Here is a 22,219-nt window from a genome sequence, read left to right on the forward strand (position 1 = left end):
TTTGCTCAGCGCATTGCTTCTTAATAAAGTGGAGAACATTTTTTTTTTCTCCTGTGGATCAAGTTGAGATCCTAGATAATGTGAGTCAGGAGTGGAAAGGAGCAAACGTGTGGCTGTGCTGTCACATACTCTGTTTTGCTTCCATTGTGTCTGTGGAAGCTCGAGCCAAAAACTGGATGATATTCAGCTTTTTCTTACTTAAAAACGGGCTTTGGATTCAGTCACACTGACTTGTATCATCCATTAGGGGCCTTTTAGAATATTTTCTCTGTACATCCACACACAGCCATGAGTAGACGAATGGTTCTGCTTGTGCAGCCCTCTGCATACTTTTGATCACCCCTGACTGGCCCATTTTTCATGGAAACTGTCTGAAAGAAACTGGAAAGGACTCTGTTCAGTCATCAACAAAACAATGTCTTTCATAAAGACTTAAAAGGACAACCTGTTCACTTTTTAGCTTTGTTTTAAGCATTTTGTCCTCTTTACTTCTGCCTTTGCACCAGTAGCTGTTATCCTTCCACAACACTTATAATTATCCTTCATGATGTAAACTTACTAGATATGACAGGGTTCAATAATTTCCAACCTTTTTTTTTTTTTTTTTTTTTTTTACATGGGATCACTGAAAGATCTGTGAAATCTGTGAAGGCCTTCCAGCTCTCATGTGCACTATTATCCATATGTACATGAGCACCTAAAAATAACTACCTCACTTTATTTATTTATTTAATAAGTCCTCAGCAGTATAAATGTGTAGAACAGAGAGAATACTCCTTGTTTGGCCAGTCATTGCATAACAGTTTGTCCCGTTACAGTACAAAACCCTTGCTAGACCAGGAGAGTTAATCAGACTTGATTTATTTCCTGTGTTGACAGTTATGTAAAACCTTGGACATCTGATTAATTTAAGATAAGATAATATAATATAAGATAAGATAGAGTTTATTGATCTCACAGTGGAGAAATTCACGTGTCACATCGACTCAATAATCAAAAGAAGGTGCCAAAAGGTGGAAAAGGTGCATGAGGTATTTACAGTGGATCGAGAAAAAAAAGAAAAAAGAAATAAAGCAGAGATTTAAGATGACTTATGTACATTTAAGGTGACTTATATACATATGGATTTGATGTTGTACATTAAAGTGGTACCAGGTAAAGAACAACAGTGTGGTAGTGAGATAGCTATAACAGCTGAATAATTAGGCTATGTGTATTTATTGGTGAAACAAAATCATATTTCCTCCTGAACCATTGTACAAATAAGGTGCATAAGAAGCATACACAGAGGACCCAGACTTTTTTGTCTTGTTGGTCGTCAAATTACATTTTTTAAACTCTTATGCTCCAGCTTGGAAATAATGTTTGATTCAGGGCTCTGCATCTACTTGTTGGTCCCCGTGTGAATAGGGATGTATGTCCAAAGGGATTGTGGTTTTAATACATATCGTTTGTATCCACGGCTTTAACAAATATAACAGAAAAGGAATAATCATTTATGGTACCACAGTGGGGAAAGGAAGTAAGGGTAAATGGTTCAAAGCAGAAGAAAAAATACTGTACGGTTATTAAAAATTGCATTCTCCGATTAAATAAAATGTGCAACTGAGTAAGGTGACCAGAAAGTGTACAAAATGTGCAATTATAATTGCGCAACAGATTATATACAAAAAACAATGGGAAAAAACAGCAGGGATGTGAACGCTTATGAACTTTGTTGGGAGCAGTGAAGGGTATAAAGTCTAACAGCTGCTGGGAGGGAGGATTGGCAATATCACTTTTTGTGCACTTAGGATCCAGGAGTCTTTAGCTCTGGAACAGCTTCATGCAAGAGGTTGGAGACATTGTCCCACAGCCTTAAGGAGTCCCCTCTGCACTCTAAAATAAATGAGTCTCCTTACCAGGTAGAGTCTGCTCTGACCCTTTCTGTAAAGAGAATCAGTGATGTGACTGTAGTCCAATTTATTATTCAGGTGAACACCCAGGCACTCATAAGAATCTATTATCTCAATGTTGGTTTCCTGCATGTTCACTGGTATCAGTGTGGTGAGTCTCTGCCTGCTGAAATCTACCACAAGGTCCCTGGTGTTTCCCACATAAATCAGGAGGTGGTTCCTCTGGCATCAGCCCACAAAGTCCTGTGTCCACTGTAGTCTGAGTGGTTTTCACCCGCGATGAAGGTGACTGTTGCAGAGTCATCTGAGAACCTCGGAGGTGGCAGCCAAGGGAGTTGATGGAAAGGTCTGCAGTGCAGAAGGTGAACAGGTGCCAGGGCAGTTCCCTGTGGGACGCCTGTACTGCAGATCAGCCTGTCACTACAAAGCTGTTATGACTGTTATTTTCAAAATATATACTTTAATTTTAGAATCACCCTTGTTTAAAGCTGATTGATAGTCATTTATGTGTAATTATCTTGCACATATACGGTTTAGCATAATCAGGAAGCAGATCCCATGTTCAGCATCATTAACAGCTAATGGTTAGCCATTCTCATTTTTGGACTAAATCTTTCAGACTTTTGTCATATTTTTATTAGTGTTGCGCCGATGCCATTTTTTGGCCCCGATACCCGATACCTGGCTGTGCATTATTGGCCGATACCAATACCATCTGTTTGAAATTGATGTGTGTGTGTGTATATATGAAGAACTACATACTACTTAGGGTGGTAGAACTTTTTATTGCCTACCTGGAATGGGTGACAATAGTGGAATAAACATTTGGCTCTCAAAAGCCAAAATAGTGCAACATTCGTGAAATTATAACATGTATAATAGTAGTGCAACAGTAAGACAGTAAAATGACATTAATAATTGAATAATTTCTTTTAACACCTGAGTTTTGGCTCTCAAATGCCAAAATAGTGCAACTTTCAGGAACTTATATAACATGTATAATACTAGTCAGGAGAGAGAAGGCTGCGTTCAAAACATCAAAATGGTATCACTGCCTATTTGTTGGTACTTACTGATACCGATACCACCATTTTAGTGCTGGATCGGGGCCCTGTCCGATACCGATATCGGTGCAACACTAATTTTTACTTTTAAGGACAAATCAAGAACAGAAGTGGATTTTGTTCTTGGCTTAAACCTGGAACAGTTATGTTAGTGGCAAAGATATTTGTGGGCATTTTCGTCTAGTTGTCCAGTCCCAGCAATGGGATACAATGACTAGACATAACATTCCGACCAGGTGAAGGAACAACACTGATTATCTCCTCCACTTGGCCTCTCTTGCCATGACCCGGATGAGAATTTGCACAGGCATGTTCTGTACATATATTATAAGCAATAAAAATTGACAACAAAATTTGGATTTAAGGAGAATATCGGTTTGATCAAGTTTGAGAAGCGCAAAATTGTGATGGTTGCAATGACTGATTCCGAGTATCTCCAAAACCGAAGTTCTTGCAGGTGATGCTGATCTGCTGTGGTCAGCATCTATAAAAAGGTCTCCAAGGAAGGAACACTATGGAACCGGACACAGGGTCAGTGGTGGTCAGAGCTCATTGATACACAAAGCAAAAAATAACTCACAGATTCCCATCCAGCAGATGATCAGAATCAGTAGAAATGCTACTGTAGATTCAGTTACTGAAGAAGTTAATCTTTGTTACAGTCACAGAATGGACACTGTAATGAGTTGCATAAGTGGCTAGATAGCCACAGACCAGTTGGGGAATCTCATAATGTTATGCCTGATCAGTGTATACTGAAATGTTAAGCATCGCAAGCCTAAAAAGGTCATTTTAATCGCCTCACCTGAGTGGATTAAAACAAGACTCCTTTAAAATTTTACCAAACTCTAAAATGTCTGAATTTCTGGAATCAAACAAAAACGACTATCACGAAACTTTTCCAGTCAAAAACTCAACATTCTGAAGAACTGTAAGTTACAAGAGTCTTTGTGACTTTTTCTTACCTGCGTAAATTCCCAGTCCATCTCCACTGTCATCTTCTCATGATTTCCGCTTCCTTTCACTTTTTTCCCCACTTTCTTTTCCAAACTCAACCTCTTATTGTTTTAAAAATACATCGGAAAAAAAGGAAGAATGCATCCTCTCCGTCCTCCCACACATTTATTCCTGACATCATAGTGTGTCACATTCAAACCTGTGACGCTACTGAAACCCGTCATCCTCCCTGAGACATCTCAGGATGTTGACATTGTTTTTCTATCATTAGCCACCTAGCTACAGTGCAGCTTCAGCAGAATATGCTGTTGTGTGTCTTGAAAAATGCAAATTTATGTTCCATCCGTGATGATATGGACATAGAATGGGAACAGCATAGGGTTTTGCTTGTTCTGGAAATGGTCGTTAAGAGAAAGTGGGAAGAACTGTGGAAGCTGTTCCTTTTGTACAGGTGGTATCAGAAATTAAGATTTTGCAAGAATAAAGAACGGACAAATATGAATTGTACTGACTGTCCCCCTATTTGAGTGAGTTGAATTTCTGTACAAAGCCAGATGTTGTTCTATAGTTGCACAATGTGTATACTGGATTTTTTTTTTTTATTATGGCCTCTAAAAAGTCACGTTGAGAAAAACACTTATTTGTTCAGTGTAGTGAGTCTGTGTAGCTCAACATTTGTAATGTAAAACATCAAAATATTTTGTATTACATCCTTAAATGCTGAGAACACTATTTAGAAACATCAGGGATTTTGGGAAACAGAACACATAAAATGATGGATAGAAACTATCGTTATGGGTCGCTCAAAATTTTCAGCCTTCTCACAAGCGTACAAACCTTGCGGCAGGTGTGTGTGTGTGTGTGTGTGTGTGTGTGTGGGGGGGGGGGGGGGTCTTGTATACGGTTAAATCATGATTTGTTAGGGGGTTCCATAACTTGTCATCACGGGAGGCGAAAGTAGTATTGCCAAGTCCGCTTATTATAAGCGACTTTGAGCTTGTTAATTACAAAAGTTGCTTTCATAAGTGGTGATTGTGGTTTTTTAGGCTTGTTTTTGGACATGAAGTCACTTATTTGGGATTGGCTCCCCCCCCCCCCTAACAGAATCTCTTTTCCTAGCTATTGAGCTGGTCAACAAGCACTGACACTGGCTCCCACTGAAAACAATGAGGCCACGGTGCAGATACAGTGGACGTGTTAAAAACAGTGTGTGCCACAGTGCTGGTGAGGGTGCAGTTATCGAGTTTAATTTGATTTAGATCAGGGTTCATAGGAGGCCACTTCAGAATAGTCATATAGTCGTTCTTGGGTGGTTCTAGCTGTGTGCTTTGGGTCATTACGCTATTGAAAGACCATGACCTACAACTGAGAGCAAGCGTTCTGACACTAGGCCGCAGATTTATCTCCAGAATGCCGCCAGTGCAGATGCAGCAAAGCAGCCCCAGAACATAACAGAGCCTCCTCCATGTTTCACAGTAGGGACAGTGTTCTTTTCTAGGTGTCTGTGAAAATGGAGCTGATGTGCCTTGCCAAAAAGCTCCAGTTTGGTCTCATCTGTCCAAAAGAAATTCTCCCAGAAGCTCTGTGGCTTTTTTATATGCATTGTGGCAAATTCCAGTCCTGCTATTTTCTGACTTGCCTTCAACACTGAGGTCTCCCATGAAGTTCACTTTGGCCTTTAATTTATTTGGAGTGTGCTCTGTGCTCTTCGGTTACTCGTATTATCTTTCTCTTCAATTTGTCATCCTTTCAGACCAAATTCATTCAGAACTTTAGGAGGCCGAGGGCAACTTTTAATAATACCAGCGTCTCTCATTTCGACTCCAAAGGCAGGACACTCATCTCGATCATTTTATCGCTTTGCACCAAGGGCTGGTTACGACGTGCTGCCCCGGTTAAATAACCTTGCCTGGCAGATGAATCCCTGCGGTATTTGTGCGTTCGCAAACACACGAGAATCCCTCTTGTACTTCTCCAGCTTCAACCGTTTGTGTCCAAACAAAAAACGGTTTGGGCCAATTACGTTGTAGTATTATGTTTTAAGGCGGGACCTCCTGGTGTGACTAAAGCAAGAGGTGGATTACACCTTAAAAATATCCAAGATAATCTTGCATGTATAGATACAGAAACATTATTTATATTTTTTTCTTTTATTTATGTTTCATTTATAGTAATGCATTTATACCATCTACCATTTCTCGCAGATTTCTTTAAACTGTAAAAGGGGGTGGGGTGTGAATGTGGAGGGGATGTGGAAGGGGCCAAAACAACGTCCAGGGGGCGTTTCCTTCTTCCAGGCCTTTCCAGACCGGTGGAATCACTAAACAGGGCGAAGATTATCAGAACGGGGAGTAGCCGTATGCGTCGTAAGTTTATTGCTGTTTTCTCAGCCAAACAATGGTGCTGTTTCACAAATGACCACCTGTAGCAAAATCAGAAACAGGTAAAACAACTCTAAACTGCATGATTGATGTAACAAAACGTGTTTGAGGTTTTTAACCAGAACTTTTTAAAAACCTTGGTGTACCCATGCTCAATTTAGCCATTGAGCATGTCCCAGATCAAAAGTTCTTCACAGGGCAAATACTGGGACAAACAACCAACGCTCCCTCAAACCACCAGCTATCACTTAAAATAGGCTACCCATGCCCGTGTTATCTAAGGAATGCTCTGCATTTAGCTTTATTGAGATAGTGGAAAAGTTGTTGTGTCTGGACACAGAGCCATGTACTTTAAACAAATTATTGTTATGTAACATAATAGTAGCTGTGCGTTTTCTCTGTATAGCACAGAATGCTGTGAAACAGAAGCAAAAAATGTTTTTTTCATTGCTGGGGCCTGTTTGGTATTTTTGATTAAGCTAAGTGCACATTAGCTGACAGGGCTATATAGTTCATTTTTCTTAGCTGACCTGAACTATTGAATTCTTCCAGGCTGTTTCATACTTTTGTTTCATACCTTTTTTTTTTTTTTTTAGACTGGCTACATCAGATCCTAATATATTAGGAAGTATTTTGATAAAGAGAGAGCAGTTTAGTCAGATGTAATGTAGACATTAAATCTGATGTATGAGGGGAAACTTGAGTTGGTATTAAAGCAGTTGGTATCAGGCATTATGTGCTGCCATGTGTGGCTTTCTCTGTCCAAGCACAAGGACCCACTTTGAGCGAACCCACTTCATGTGTGGGATGGGAATGCCGACTCCATGGCTCAGCACAACCGTCTTCCAGCTTGTTCCCACCCTGGCAATCATACAGTGCCGTTCTTGCTCTCTTTTTGTCCCCACATGACAGCTCTGTGGTGAGACTGCAACCACTGTCTTCCCCTGTGAATCCAGCCTTCAGCTCAATGAGAGGAGGACAGCATTATTGAGACGCCAGTCCTTCTATAAAACTCGGCACCCAAAGGCGACTCGTGCAGCAGAGAGGCTTCCTTTAGCCAGAGTGTCAAGAAAACAGTGGGAGAAGGAGCATTTCGAACAAAGGTTCTATCAAAGTAAACCCAAACTATGTCAAACAAAACCAGGGACTGCTGATGACTCAAGAATGTTCACTCTGGAACATGCAGCCTTACTAACTTTGTCTTGAACTCCACCACATTAATTCAAGCTAGGGCTGGCCTCTAAGAAATGGTGAGTGGTTTTTGCTTTTTACTCCGCCGTCTCAATGTTTGATTTCTTTGTTCGAGTGGAGCACAAAGCAATAGGTTTTGCCACGTCATGGAAGCTGAATCCAAATACTGTGGTATTTTGTTTACTGCAAATCAGTTTTTAGATTTATTCTGTGGTTTTAACTAGGGGTATTCTGTTTTACTCCAGTTTATGATACGAAAGACTTTGTGTGTTTTTTTAAAGTGATGCAGCAGGTTTTGTTGAACATAGTGAGTAAAATCACAGAAAAAAGGATCTTACTAAACAGGCATGTTCATTTTATGTCATTTCATTTATTAGTGTCTTTTGAAAGGGACAAGTATTTACCATCAGCAAAAACAAGAACTCCCTAATCAGGGTTGTGGTTGTATACAAACAAGAATAGTGTGCAAGGTTTTAAAATGTGAATAAAAAACAAAATAAAAAAAACATGAACACAATGAAGACCAAATATAAAACAAATAAGACAATACATCATACATCAAGTTGAATAATAAATGGTGGTAATATTTAGTGACTATAAGTTTATGTTAGTAACCTTTATTCAATCAACTCATTAAGATTAAAAATGTCTTTTCCAAGAGTGTCTCAGTGTGTAAGAGATGCATTAAAACTGATTCCATTATAATTTCAAAAGATCCGAGTCAGAGTTCAGTTTTAGTTCAACAGGTTAGGACTAACACATGTAGACCCCTCATGCAGAGAACACTGTTTTCCCCGCAGACGTTTAACACAAAGCCATCTTATGATTTCCACCGGATGCTCCACCAGTTACACAACCAGTAGTTCTTAGAGAAACCAAAATTTAATTGAGCACCCGCAAAGCCTTACCAAGTCAGCATGCAAAAATAAGTCAGAGGTTTGAAACTCTAATGAAATCGACCAATTTCAGTTTCTTAAAAACATGACAGTGGTGTGATCCAATAGGTTTCCTTTCCAAGATCTTAAACATCTTATTTATCATGATCAGTGGCTTGATCGTTTTACAGTAGATGCTGCTTTTGACCACCATGTTGAAAAGTGATTTAAATAAAAACAAACATAAAATGTATAATGCTGTTTATTGATTTAACAGGGACAAATATGTGCTGTGTATACAGGTTTTAGCAATAGCTAATTTGCAACCCCTGTCCCTGGGAAGCATGAAATATTAGGCAGTTTTTTATTTAATCTAAATATATACAGGTTTGCTTTTGCAACTCGGCCCACCATCTCGGCATATTAATTAAATATGAAATGGGAGTACAAGATGAAACCAAGACATTTTACTTCTGAGACACATTTGGTTGCTTGCCAATTGATCGGCACATCTAAATCATTGTTGTTAATCAAGTATGAGGTGAAAATGCAATCATAAGCCGTTTTGTTCACGGTTCATGGGGCGACTGTGACTCAGTCAACAGAGTAGTCAGAAGGTTTTGGGTTTGATTCCAGCTTCCCATTGTCACATGTCAGTGTGCACCTGGGCAATGCACTTTAATGTACCTTAAGTGGTCCGTATGACTAGAAAAGTGTTACATAAATTCAGTCCACTTACCATTTACCATGACTTGCATCACGTGGAAAGTGATGCAAGGTATATTGTTACTGACAACAACATGCATTGTCCACTGTTTTGACGATATGTTATAAACAACTCTCAACTTATCTTGTAAAAATGTTTGATCATCTCTAGGATGTCATGAATTAAAGCATTCTCAAACTCCAGTTTTCAAAGGCTGGTTTCCTGCAACATTTGAACGCCTTTGTGGTCCAACTCAGAATACTTGAATACATCCTCACTATGCAGTCACGTTCTGCGGTGTCTCACTAATGATCTAACTATTTGATTCAGGTGTCTTCAAGCAAAAACCCATCTAACAGTAGCAGGAGAGCGGCCGTGCAAGACTTAGATGTGGTTTAAAGTTTCAATTTCCTTTTTTAAAATATGTTTGTACTACTTCACCCTCATCAAGTGGTTATTCTATGTGCTTAATAGAAAAGCAGTTTAGAATTCTTCTCTAACCCCCAGTCGGTCGAGGCAGATGATCGTTCATACTGAGCCTGGTTCTGATGGAGGTTTTCCTCCCTGTTAAAGGGGAGTTTTCCTCTCCACTGTCGCTTCATGCTTGCTCAGTATGAGGGATTGCTGCAAAGCCATGGACAATGCAGACGACTCTCCCTGTGGCTCTACGCTTCTCCAGGAGTGAATGCTGCTTCTCGGGACTTTGAAGCAATCAACTGGTTCCCTTATATAGGACATTTTTGACCAATCTGTATGATCTGATTGAAGTTGACTTTGTAAAGTGCCTTGAGATGACATGTTCACGAATTGCCGCTATATAAATAAAACTAAATTGAATTCAATTCAATTAAATTTAATAGCTGACTACATTCTTGTGCTTTAGAACTCATCATAAAAACCCAAATGTTGGTTAAATGTGCTGTTTTCAGCACTTAGGTATGTTACCGTTACATTTCTAGTTTTTCTTTTTGCCATGTTCTATTTGTCATCTACCTGAAAATCAAAAAATATCTTAGAGAGCTGAGGAACAAAGGTAAATTAAACACCTATTAATGACGTTTCGGACAGCATCTGCATCCTTTTGCTGCAAACATTTGAACAATCCATCTGTTTACCAGAGGACAGTACTGTCTAAGTGCCATGTTAATTCAACAAAGTAATAAAAATAATTTGAAACATAACTTGTAAAACTGTAAGTGACAGAAAGATCGGAAACAGGGATACAACAACATTTCAATGCCCTCAACACATGTGCAAAGAGTTAAAACATACCTTCTGTAAAGCTCAGAACACACCCTAGTGATTTCTCCTACATATAAGTCTATGAGTGGGTGTTATTTTACCCAGCATGTGACCTGAGGCTTAGACAGAGGTGTCCTTTGTCTGACTTACCTACAAACCACTTATTCACCAAAGCAACATAAGGAGGGGGAACCCTCTGGGCAATCTCAGGTTACAGCCGGGACATGAAAAGAAATGTCCAAGACAGAAAGAAAATTACTGCTGTTGTTGCTGACCATGTGGTCAGGAAACTTTCTGTAGCTATTGCAGCCCTGGTAAACCAGAGAGGAGAGTGCAACCCGGGCTGTCTGCGCTCAGTGGAATGAGATCTGGATATTATGGAAAGGGCAACTTTGGGTGCTTTTATGTAATATTATATATTTCAGGTCAGAGGTTTACATATATTCATCACGAGCATAAAATAAATATATTTGGGGCTTTTTATGAGTTGAACAGATGTTTCTTTAGGATGGCATGACTATACAAAACAACTTCAATATATAGTAAACGCATAAATTAGATGGACAAGTTTGAATTTTTATTCAGATCACTAATAATATTAGTCACAAGCCCATAGCATGATGCAACCACCACATTGCTTAACAGTTAGTAGACTATTCTTCGATTGAAGGCCTTACTTTGACTGCTCAGAGCATCTTTCTTGCAACTATGGTCAGATTGCTAAATCTTTTGTTTTAGACAGAGTCTTCTTTCTTGGTGTCCATCATCTCTGTTTATGGCAAGATACCAAACCTGTGCTCCAACAGTTTCCAGTTTCTTGGTGTCTACTGGGTTGATCCTAACATTCTACACAATTCAACAAATAAATGCAGGTAACAGTTTTGATCCAATTGAAACTGGGAAAGAACTGTCATAACACAACAATATCTTTTGAATGAATAATCCAGTCAAACATTAAGCCTTTATAATACCCTTCCCAAAAGCTGACCTGCCAGGAGCCAACCAGTTATGAATGAACACTGGCAATTCTGTCAAGAGAAGAAGTAAATTATCCAAGCCATAATTGTACCAGAAGCTTGCTGATTGCTACAAAATGTAGCTAAGGCACATTTTTTCAGTAGCAATATACAAATATATATTTTCACTGGTATGTAACTGAAAAATAACATCCCTGATGGACAATGTCTCCCACTCCATGCATGGAGCTGTAGCAGAGCTGGAGAATTGTTTTAGTGACAGACTGCTGCATCCCAGATGCTTTAAGGAGCGCTTCCACAGGTCCTTCATCCCAGCTACTTTTAGACTTTATCATCTCTGCAGTTCACAACAGACTGTTGTTTACAACATGTTCATGGTTGCATGGGCTCTTGATCTGATTAAAAATGCTTTACACTGTCTCTGAGATGCTTATGTCCATTTGCATTCGCTTTAGCTCTTCTGAGGTGTAATACTGACACCTAATGGCTCAAATTGGTACATTAGCCTGCCACTCACAACAATCTAATGTGCCGTTTCTAAATATGTGTTGCTGTTGTGAAGTTTTACTTCCAAATGGATAGGTATATGATGTTGAATCTTGTTCTATTTCTGGTCTGCTTCTCTTACTGGCTTCCATGTTTCCAGGCTGCTGCTCTTTTGCCAAGATAAAATACCAAATGCTGTGCTCTGTTTTGGGAACACTGGGAACTCTCTCATGATTGGCTCAGGAAGCAGGAAGTAAAGACGGGCTACACTCTGAACCGAAGTCGTTCTGGACCGTAACTCTAATTTTGAAAGGAGAAAAATTTGACCAAGACATTATGGATGGAGAGGACCGATTGTTTATAGGGAATGTTACTTCCATCCTGGGTGACAAATGAGAATGATTTTCATTAATTTTGCAGTAAATATCTTAATTCTTGCTCCTGTAGCTTGTTTTTCATAGTTCTAATCTATTGTCTAACTCTGTCTACTTGCTTTTGCCACGGACACACCCGAATTTCCCCATTGTGGGACAATAAAGATATTTGTGTTCTATATTTCTGATACATTTTAATAAAAAACAAATTTGTGTTTTCATAATTTATCATTTCAATCACAATAAAAAAAATATATAATAAATGTCTAAAATTCATATCACAATAATGCCCGTAATTATTGTTTATGAACTTCTGACCCAGATGTATAAAGCGACTGTCGGTACCGAATTATGTCTTTAAGATGAGTAGAACCAAAACACACTGTGTGGTGGCTCATGACAGGAGGGAAAGTGATCACTTTCAGCGTAATGGTCCTTAACACAGCACTTAGTGACACACTCTAAGTGCCCAGGACTGAATTGCTTGATTGAACAACTCATCTTCATTTATAGGGTAATCCTCAGAAGAGCGTTATAATGAGCCGGAGGCACATGTAATGGAATCTGCTGAAACTCTGACTTGATGGCTTTGACCCTTTCCACAATTATAGGGCCAGTATAATTAATCCACACTTTTATTGCAACAGTTGTAACAGGGAAATTAAACTCCACCGGTTGTTCGAAGTATTGTATCCTGCTCTATTATCACTAAACCAAACGTCACGGATGTCATGTTTATTCACCCCTTAAACACAAAATTCCTCCAAATGCCAGTCCTCCACTTTGCTGGCCCAGCACTGGTATCCTTTCTGAATTACTGTGATGCTTTCTCTGAAATTGGTCCCTGGAGGAGCCATGCCAAGACTGCAGTTAAAAGACCCCCGCCCATTTCTTTTACCTCCTTCCATCGCTTTGTGTATATTGTGAGTCGAGCCGATCAACCGTTCATCCACTGAAGCAACAAAGTAACTGACTCATATATTCTCTTGGTGTTCATAACTACGCAACCCTGGGAGTTACAGCACAATCAAAGCAAACAGCCCGGCACAGGATGTAATGCTCATAACAGGTACCTTGTCAAGTTTCCAGACCTTTACAAACTTATCAGCTGTTCTGTCATGTGACCTCTTCATCACATTGGAAAAGCTGCTAAGGTGGGACTGAATGAGCAACGCGTTTGATTTCTTTCTCATCCCACTTTTTCAGGCTGCTTTTCTATTTCTAAAGGTAGTGGCGAAAGGGAACCTCGTGAGCTTTATCACAAAAGCACAGGGTAATATCATTAATTAGGTTCTCAATTGCATGGGACAAAAAAAAAAAATTTATTCGTTTTAAGTACCTGCTAATGACATCCCAACTTAAAAACATAATATGTAACCACACCTCTGGAGGATGTCATTAACTAAAAGGATTAGAGCACTGTTAAGGCATGAGGGGACATCTGTGGCTTCTCCCGATGGAAGACGGACTAATCTAAATGGGATACATCCATAAAACAGTGGAATAAAGTTGTGGGCACTTAGGAGCATCAGCCTCCTTGCTCGGGCTTAAAAATGGCAAAGAGAGTCACTGGCTGGCAGCCAGCCAATAAATTAGAAGATAAGAAATATTATTCCACTGGCACACTAGTGGCTTGCTGCTATTTAATACAGGGGGGTTTATTGATAATTAAATTACTCGGAGGGAGAGAAAAAAAAGAAGCTATATGACAAGAATAGAATGCTTGGAGGTAGATCAATAAGGAGATACTGTGGTGGACAACACTGCAGAGGATGCAGGAGGTGCAATCAGACAGTATGTGTGTGTGACAGCAGTCTCTGTTAAAAGGATTCAGAACAACACCGAGCAGCGGTGCAAATGTAAGCAGACAAGAACATACGTTTGTTGAAAAAAAAAAAAAAAACGGGAAATATCCCGCTAACATCGTGCAATCTTTGTGATTATGACGCGTGTGTTGCATTTCAGACGCTGAGCTGAAGTAAGATGGCCTCGGAGAGAACGCCGACCCCTCAGAGCAGCTCCAGACAGAGCAGCTCGCTCTCGTCGTCGCCGATGAGGCAAGTGGCAGCACGACCTGTTCTCTGCACCTCGCCTTTGCCACGTATTTACGTACGCTCTCAACAGGCTTGCTCCGTGGAACACCCAGCCACAGCAGTTTTTTCAAGCTTCTAACACTTTAAAACAACGCCAGTCTTTAATATCACAGTACTTTTTGTCAAGACTACTTGAGTTTATCTATTATTTTACAAATCAAGTCATCTGAAGTGCATGTGCTATGCCTGGCGCTCCCCCACCTTTTTTTTTTTTTACATGAGGTTCCCTAAAAATCTGCAGCAAGAGCATCACAACTGTGAAAGACTCACATCCACGCTTACAGTCTGCCATTTATTATTTATCTATCAGAAACTCTTTCCAAAGACCTTCTTTGAACAAAAAAAACAAACAAAAAAAAACACGACTTGGTCTTGCCTAACTTTGTGAAGAGATGAGTTGTCAGGGTGTCTTTACCAAAATAAAGGCGTTTTCATATCCTACTGAGATGCTGAAGTTTGACGGGAAATAACCTAAACTCCAGTTTTTGTCCTGAAACTCTTTTCGTCTGTTTTCATAAAACGTTTCTTCAACATTAAATCAAAGGTGCGCTACGCCAAATATTCTGAACGTCCAGTGCAGAGGTCCACCAGCATGTGATTCCTTTATAAGATTTGTGTCACCACTGATGAATCGATCAGACATTCCCATAGACGCGTGCCACAGATGCTCAGAGCCACTGTGCTGTTTCACGTGTTGTGGGCATTAATGCAGGCCCTTATTTATTTTTCTGAACTCCAGCTCATTCACGATTATGCAGGACATCTTCCTGTTGCTCTAACAGAAACAGCTGACCGCGAGTAAAGCTGTTTGAACAATAAGCGCCGAATCTGTCTGGAAAGTTGTTGCCGGCTCTTTATGTTCGGGTCCGTAGAGTATGTCAGGGTCACTCTTTTTTTATTTCTCTGGTTTTTAATCTAATCATTTCCTCTTCTTTGCGTGACATTAAATGTCAAACATTTTGAAACATCTTGAAATATCATTTTGTAGTCTGGTGTGGTAGGAAGGGATAAAATGAAGCGCTTCACACAGCAAATGGTTGACATTTTCTGCATGTTGCCAAGAAAAGCCAAGAAAGTGTTATTGCTCTTTTCTCTAATTGTTTACCTCGCAGACTGTAAAGAATAAGAGGCTGATGTAGACGACATTGTGCTCTGCTCTGTGAGACAACAATGTAATTCTTTACTGTTTGGTCATCACAATGTGTCATAGTTGGACACGAGGGCACGATAATCGTGACTGGACACACACACACGCACGTGCATACACACACAAACACGCACACACACACACTTGGGCCCATTTCATTATAAAAATGTATTTAAAATGTCTGTCAGTGGACTGATTTGAAAGCACTAATCTGGCTGACACCATAACCAATTACGAGCAAAGCTGACGCTTCGGCGCCAATGCACTCAAACTTTATGTTGGCCTTCAATAAGCATGTCAGGAACAGTATGTGGACTCTGAAGAGAGCTGGATGCTTTCTCTCCTGGTACCTTCTCGTGTGTGAGCGGTCCACAGCAGCTGCGGTGTGTGAGATGCTGGCACAATGGCAGCTCTCAGCTGTTCAAGCATTTGGTCTATTTGAACAAACAGCCCATTATCATTTGTTTAAATCAGGAAGTATTTTCAGTAAGTAAACCATGAGACTTAAAGCTATATTACCAATTTGTAACTTGATGACTAAGCTTTAGTGCTGGTAATGGTTACAGGGGAATTCTGGTTTGTCCTGACCACAGTCAGATCCCCATTTGATAACATCCGCTAAACAAGTGGGCTCAGATAAAGAACCAAGCATAGAGTGTAACTCAGCACTAGGCATGGGCTCCTATGAGGTTCTAACTGTATAACTAGTAACAGTACCAGTTTCACAGGATTCAGACAACACCTGCTGCTGTAATAAACTGAAAATATTATCAGAGTTGTTACGATAGCATCTATTAAAACAAAACTATATCTATGACATTATTGTGGTTTCAAATTCATTACACAGATTTATGTAAAAACAAAGAATGCCACTCGGTTGGGTGTTTTTCAAATGCCAAATATTCTATTTTGCTGATCTGCTCTTTATTGACCAGTAGTGGGTATGTAACAAGTAGTTGTGCCATTGGCTGCTTTACAGACAGACAGGTTAGTGGCTTGCTAGCTATAGTTTTAAAACAGTTCCCTTAAAAGGTATGATTGGCTCAGTTGGTTTCCAAATAATGTCTGTCCATATTTCCTTTTAAAGCGGAAACATTTTCAGACAGCTGAATTTAGCTTTCTTGCGGGTATGGGAAAAGCTTAGTAGCATTCTTGAAGCCAACTGACAGCAGTGTTTGGAAACAGGTGGGAGAGGGGTAGTACTTCATTGCTCCATGCTCCCCATTGCCAGAGAAAACGTTCACAGGGACTTCATGCAAAGGACTTTAGATAAGAGGAAGGATACGATGGAAACTAAGTAGTTTTGGGACTAGTTTTGGTGTAACCTGATATGAGCTCATGCCTTCTTAGAATAACACATAAAATGTATGTTGCACCTCGTCACCAAAGCATTAGTTCAACGCAATCACAGAAATGAATTCAGTTTTGTTTTGATCTCACTGGCCATTGAGTTGCTGTTGCTTCTAAAAAGGTTAATCTCTGATTTCACTTCTCCAGTCTTATGATTATTTCTGTCCCAGGTCTTCCAACAGAAATCATAGCATTTTGACGTCTAATAAGAACTCAGATATCCAATGGGGAATGATTGACTCCTTGAACAAGTCAAGCTTTTGGCTTTCTTTTTCATTTCATAGTAAATAGTACCAGAAATATCCTGTAAATTGTATTCAAAAGCAGACCTGGCTGCCAATATGCCTTCAGCCTATTTATCAAACTTGGCTAGAGATAGTGTGTGACCCAAAGAGTGACCCAAATCCAGTTCATGTTGGTGAGAATAGATGTTTTTTGTTGTTGTTGTGTTTGTTGTTATTGTATTTTGTTCTGGGCCAAGAAAATAAAAATCAGTTGACCCACCTTATTGTCATTGTCAAGCAAGTAATAATAATATATATATATATATATATATATATATATATATATATATATATATATATATATATATATATATATATATATATATATATATATATATATATATATATATATATATAAAATCTGCAGTCTTAATAAAAGAAAAAAAATCATATTTATAGGCCCTCGAGTGCTTTCAACATCACAATTTTAGCCCACGTGACAAAATGTTTGGACACCACAGCACTGAGTCGAGAGGTAAATGACTTAAATTTATAAAAAAACACAACTGTCTGCTTTAAATTTGTCTTCTTAAATTAACACAAAATATAAACTGTTCATTGTCAGTTAATCAACAGGCTTCACTACAGGGCTGACTCATTTAAGAAAGTCACTCTAATGGACTAAAAGCTTTTCACGTAATATTTGCTTAGTTTCATATATACTTTGTTTTTGTTTTTTTGTACTTTTTGTGGCACTAGTAGCCTTTAATGAAAGTAATCTGACAGGAAGGGGGGCTGAGAGAGTGGGGGAAGACATGCGGCAAAGGTCTACTGGCTGGAGTCGAATCCAGGAAGGCCTCCTCTTTGTATCTGCTGTCCCTGTGCCACCGGCCCCAATAATTACTTTCTAAAACCTTATTTGACTGAAAACATCCAGCAACTTCTTGGAAGCAGCTTCTCACAGCTTTTGTTTACTGATGCTTCCTCACTTCATTGTACTTTATGTCAGCTTGTAACATATTTCAGTGTGGTTCCAATTAATCATGTGTGGATAAAAGCTACAGAAAACTCGGGTCTCACAAATGTTTGAATGGTGCAGCAGCAGACATAAATGCCAATAAAGCAACAGCTGGTATCTGAGGTGAGTTTGGTGAGGGACTCCCAGTAGCCATACCTTCAAAATACTGTAATCAGGGCAATAAGCAAATACCTGGGATTGAATCACAACAACTGGGTTTGGGATATAGTCAAACCAGCAATTCATCTTTGATCAAACATTTAGATACAGCAAAGCTAAATAAATAAACTCCTCGATTTTACCCCACATTCAAAGTCAGCGAGTTGCAGATTGAAAGCTGAGATTCCAAACAATCGGCCAGACAGTTGTGGCTAAGATGCAGAAAACACACCAAGAACTCGCCACATACCAAACAATCAAAATCTAAAGCAATAACAAATTGTCAATGCTGTCAAACAGTCACAGATATCCGAAGATCCAACGGGATTGTGCAATACTGAACAACACAAACTTTAGCTGGATGATAAACGAATGATAAATCAGCGAGTAGAACTTTCCTTTCCTTCAGCTAGTTCTTTTCTTAGTTGCTGAGATCCAAAGAAAGCTCTTGTTAGTACACTAAAGTCCTCTTTAGTGTACTCAGACTGTTAGAAAACTGCTGAACAAACAATAGAAACGTTTCTATTCATAAGGCACACCATTCAAAACTCTTACCACATATTGGGAAGTTACATGTGTGTAGTTGTACAATTCTGAAAACCCGGTACTGATACCTTTTGGTAAAAGTGGTCTCCTGCTGTCAAATATGACTCCTGCAGCTAACGCTGTGAGTCACCCTATTTCTTCTAATAAATTTTGTTCTATTCATTTTTAATTTGCTTGAAAATGTGCAGCCAGTCCATTTTCGGCTTCCGTTTTGCAGCTTTGACCCTCCACGCCGTTCTTGTAATAAATTTTAAGAGAAGAATCAAGTGAGCTTTAAAATTATCCTCTGGGAAGGTCCTTCATCGTCGGTCCCAATTTCTGACAAATTTAAGTGATTATACAGTAACTCACAAAAGTAAGTACAGCCCTCACATTTTTGCAAGTACCTCATTATATTTTTTCATTGGACAACAATGACATGACACTTTGAAACAATGTCAAGTGGTCAGTGTACAGCATGTAAAGTTGCTGTCCCCAGGGGTGTACTTACTTTTACTTTTGTCTAAATATATTATTTCAGGCAGCTTTGCATTTAAAAATGCATTGCAATGCGCTGGATATACTTGAATGTGACATCAGGCGAGCTGTGATGGCATACACAGACAACTAGGCACATAAACAAAGAAGTGATCCAAATGACTTCTTTTTGCTTTTATGTGCCCACTCAAACATAAATCCCATTTGTGCTACGCATGGCTTACAAACAGTCAACAAATCAAGTGCTGAAAGGCACCGAATGTCTTAATTGTGTTAAAATGAATTGAAAACACACAAGGAAAACATGCATGCTCTCGGCGTCCGTGCCTTATGCATGTCTCTGACAAACATCTCTACGGCAGAATCGGCCCAGACTGGCTTTTCTGCCTAATCTACGTTTCATCTTGCAATCCAGAGAAGTGTGGTCATTAATTACATTGCAAACAGATTTTCTATTGCTTCATCCTTTCTCCAGACAGACTTGCCAGCCTTTCTTTAAACCGTACAGAAAGTAATGTCGTCTAAGGAAGGGTGTTAAGACATGTGATCCTAAATGTGGCTCAAGTGTGCGTGTTTACATTTGTTGGGTGTATGTTTGAGAGAGTGAGTCTATGGTTAGTCTGTAGGGCTGTATTTATACGCCTTGTGCTGCATGTAACCTAACATGCCAGTGAGTAATAGAGTTAAGTTTGAGGTTAGAGGTAGACTGAGACAAAGAGACTAAAAAATGGGAGAAACGGAGTCCGTGTGTTTTGTCTTTGACACATCTGGCCTTGGCTGCATATTAAAAGATGTTAGAAACATCTGGAAGTCAGATGTCTGCCTTGGCTGCCGGGATTTAACCGTATCAGTCAGAGGCCAAAATGATCTCCTACCAATGTGCTGCTTTTCATGGGGAGCACAAGTCTGACCCCAGAAATTTAAGGCCTGCCTTGTGTTTTCAAAAGGGCTGTTTGACTGATCCTTTTCCCATTTTCTGAGTTCATCTATCACATCCAATCAGTAGGAAGTTGTATTGCTAGGTTGAGGCTCTAATTCCTCTTAAGAGAGCAAGAGAGAGTTTTGTTCGGCGTTATTTTTGTCTTTAGCTGAGCAGAACTGCGTTTGAATCCAGTTTCGTCTCATAATGTCCTTGTGTTTAATTCTTTCTGAGCTATTATTCCTACCTCCAGCTAAAGCCAAAGCCACACTCATCGGTCCACAAAATCTTTAGCCTTGTTTTGTCCCACATTTCCATTCTGTCTGCCCAAAAGGTCTGTGGTTCTGTGGTAGAGTTTAGAAAAGCGTTCCATTTGTTCCTCAGTGACCCCCAGGCATTGGACTGTGATGATAATGCACCACAGACATTCGACTCCTTCCTGCTTTCAGTATGTGTTCATTAAATTCCATATTGGCAGACTGAGACAGAAGTCTCCATACTGGATACAGTGAGATGTAAAACAGATTGTAACATGAATAAAACCTATGCTCTTATGGTTTATTTTTCAAACCTCGTTCTTAGATAGCTAAAAGACAGCAAGAAGCAAGTGATTAAACCAAGTAGTAAGAAGATTAAAATCCAAAAGATTCATAGAAAGTGAACACACAATTTGAAGGGCCTAATTCATGCAAAATCAACCTTTTTGAGTTGTTAACTATGTTATGATGCTATTCCTTCATCTGAATCATGCCCAAAATGGTATCTTGCTTGATTCGTGCATGCCTGTCCTGGAAAACAAGTGGCCATGACTGAGTCTGAGTACGATTACTTGTCCCTTCCAGGAAATACTTACCTTGACCACACCACCCCTGCCAAGTAAACATCAAGCTCAACAAGGCAGCATGCAATAATTTCTGCTCAAAGATAAGACAAGTGGCTCTTTTAGCACCTAATCTGCACGGCAACTGCTCTTTTTTGATACAATGCTGCAGCTCTACAGGGCAACCTCATGAAATGGGCGGCACCCACAAGGGGAGAGTGAAGGCAAGCGTGTCTTCCCAGTGGAAAAATGGCAGCTGAAAACAACTAATATTTCATGACAAATTAATACTCTGTAGTGCCAAAGGCAATATTTCAGCATATCCCTATAGTTGACTTTGGAAGGCTTATAAAAGGATGATGTTGTGCAATCGCATGCTTTTAAGTTATTTAATGTTTAATCAAATAACCCTCAGTCTGTTAGGTATTGTCCTGTGAATATCAGCCCAATTGGCTTTTTGTATTATTACACACATGGGGAATAAATGGGTGACAACTTCTCTTCAAGTATAATAATTTAATAACAGAAATAACACACAACACACAGTCAATTAATCTGATCATAATGCGTGTGTATATGCACCTGGCTTTATTCTGAATATAACCAGTTTGACATGTGCAGTTATCAAATTCCCCTAAAGAATCCACAGAAGAAATAGTACTTCCGAAAATTAACTTTGGAGGCAAAAAAGAGACCCTGGCGCAAAAGATAAATTAAAAACCTGGGTTTGAAAAAAAAAAAAAGGCCTTTCAGAGCCACACTACCCAGTCACAAACCAGGCCAGATCCCCTAATGTTTAAACAACACACTTATGTCTAGGAACCAGTCTTCGCTTTACAACTTCATGCAGTAAGTAAAACAAGCCTTCACTGACCCTTCACCAGGCTGATGCACAGGCTGCCAAATAATGACCAGCTGGGCATAGCTATGCATAAAAAAGCCTAACGGACTATTTACAATAATGAAAAAGACGATGCAAAGTAAGCCTAGCTCTACAACAAAATATTGATGGGGAGACGAGGATGAAAAAAAATGATCAGATAAGAAAACTTGAGACTGGTGTATACACATTTTAGTTTGTCAAATAAATGTCTTTGTGATATTGCTACTTTTTATTTTTATTATTACATGGAAAAGAAAGTAATTGAGTTCTCAGAATATGCTTTTCTGGTTTTGGTTTATTTATTTGTCCAGTAGCCTTCTTTAAATGTTAAAATTGTAAGTCTTCTTTAAGTAAATAGACTATGGTTAAAGTTTTCCATGACAGCACCAGGTGTCGTCTTTTTTGCAAATAAATAAATGGTCACCCTAGCCTACA

The 22,219-nt window shown here is 39.3% G+C and overlaps 1 protein-coding gene across 2 annotated transcripts in view; it reads left to right on the forward strand.

The window, feature by feature from the left end:
* The window catches only part of LOC105926197 (INSC spindle orientation adaptor protein), a 103,007-nt gene that overhangs the window by 41,981 nt on the left and 38,807 nt on the right, over window positions 1–22,219 (forward strand). Inside the window, exons 1-2 of one of the 2 annotated variants that reach the window (XM_021316343.2) lie at window positions 7,272–7,547; window positions 14,114–14,205. The exons of the other annotated variant lie outside the window; for it this stretch is intronic. Of the exons in view, the coding sequence (XP_021172018.1) occupies window positions 14,132–14,205 (74 nt within the window). The 5' untranslated portion in view covers window positions 7,272–7,547; window positions 14,114–14,131. Of the gene's footprint in view, window positions 1–7,271; window positions 7,548–14,113; window positions 14,206–22,219 lie in introns of those variants that run through there. 2 annotated transcript variants of the gene reach the window in all.

Source organism: Fundulus heteroclitus, chromosome 2 (assembly GCF_011125445.2).
Source record: "Fundulus heteroclitus isolate FHET01 chromosome 2, MU-UCD_Fhet_4.1, whole genome shotgun sequence".
Lineage (NCBI taxonomy): Eukaryota > Metazoa > Chordata > Actinopteri > Cyprinodontiformes > Fundulidae > Fundulus > Fundulus heteroclitus.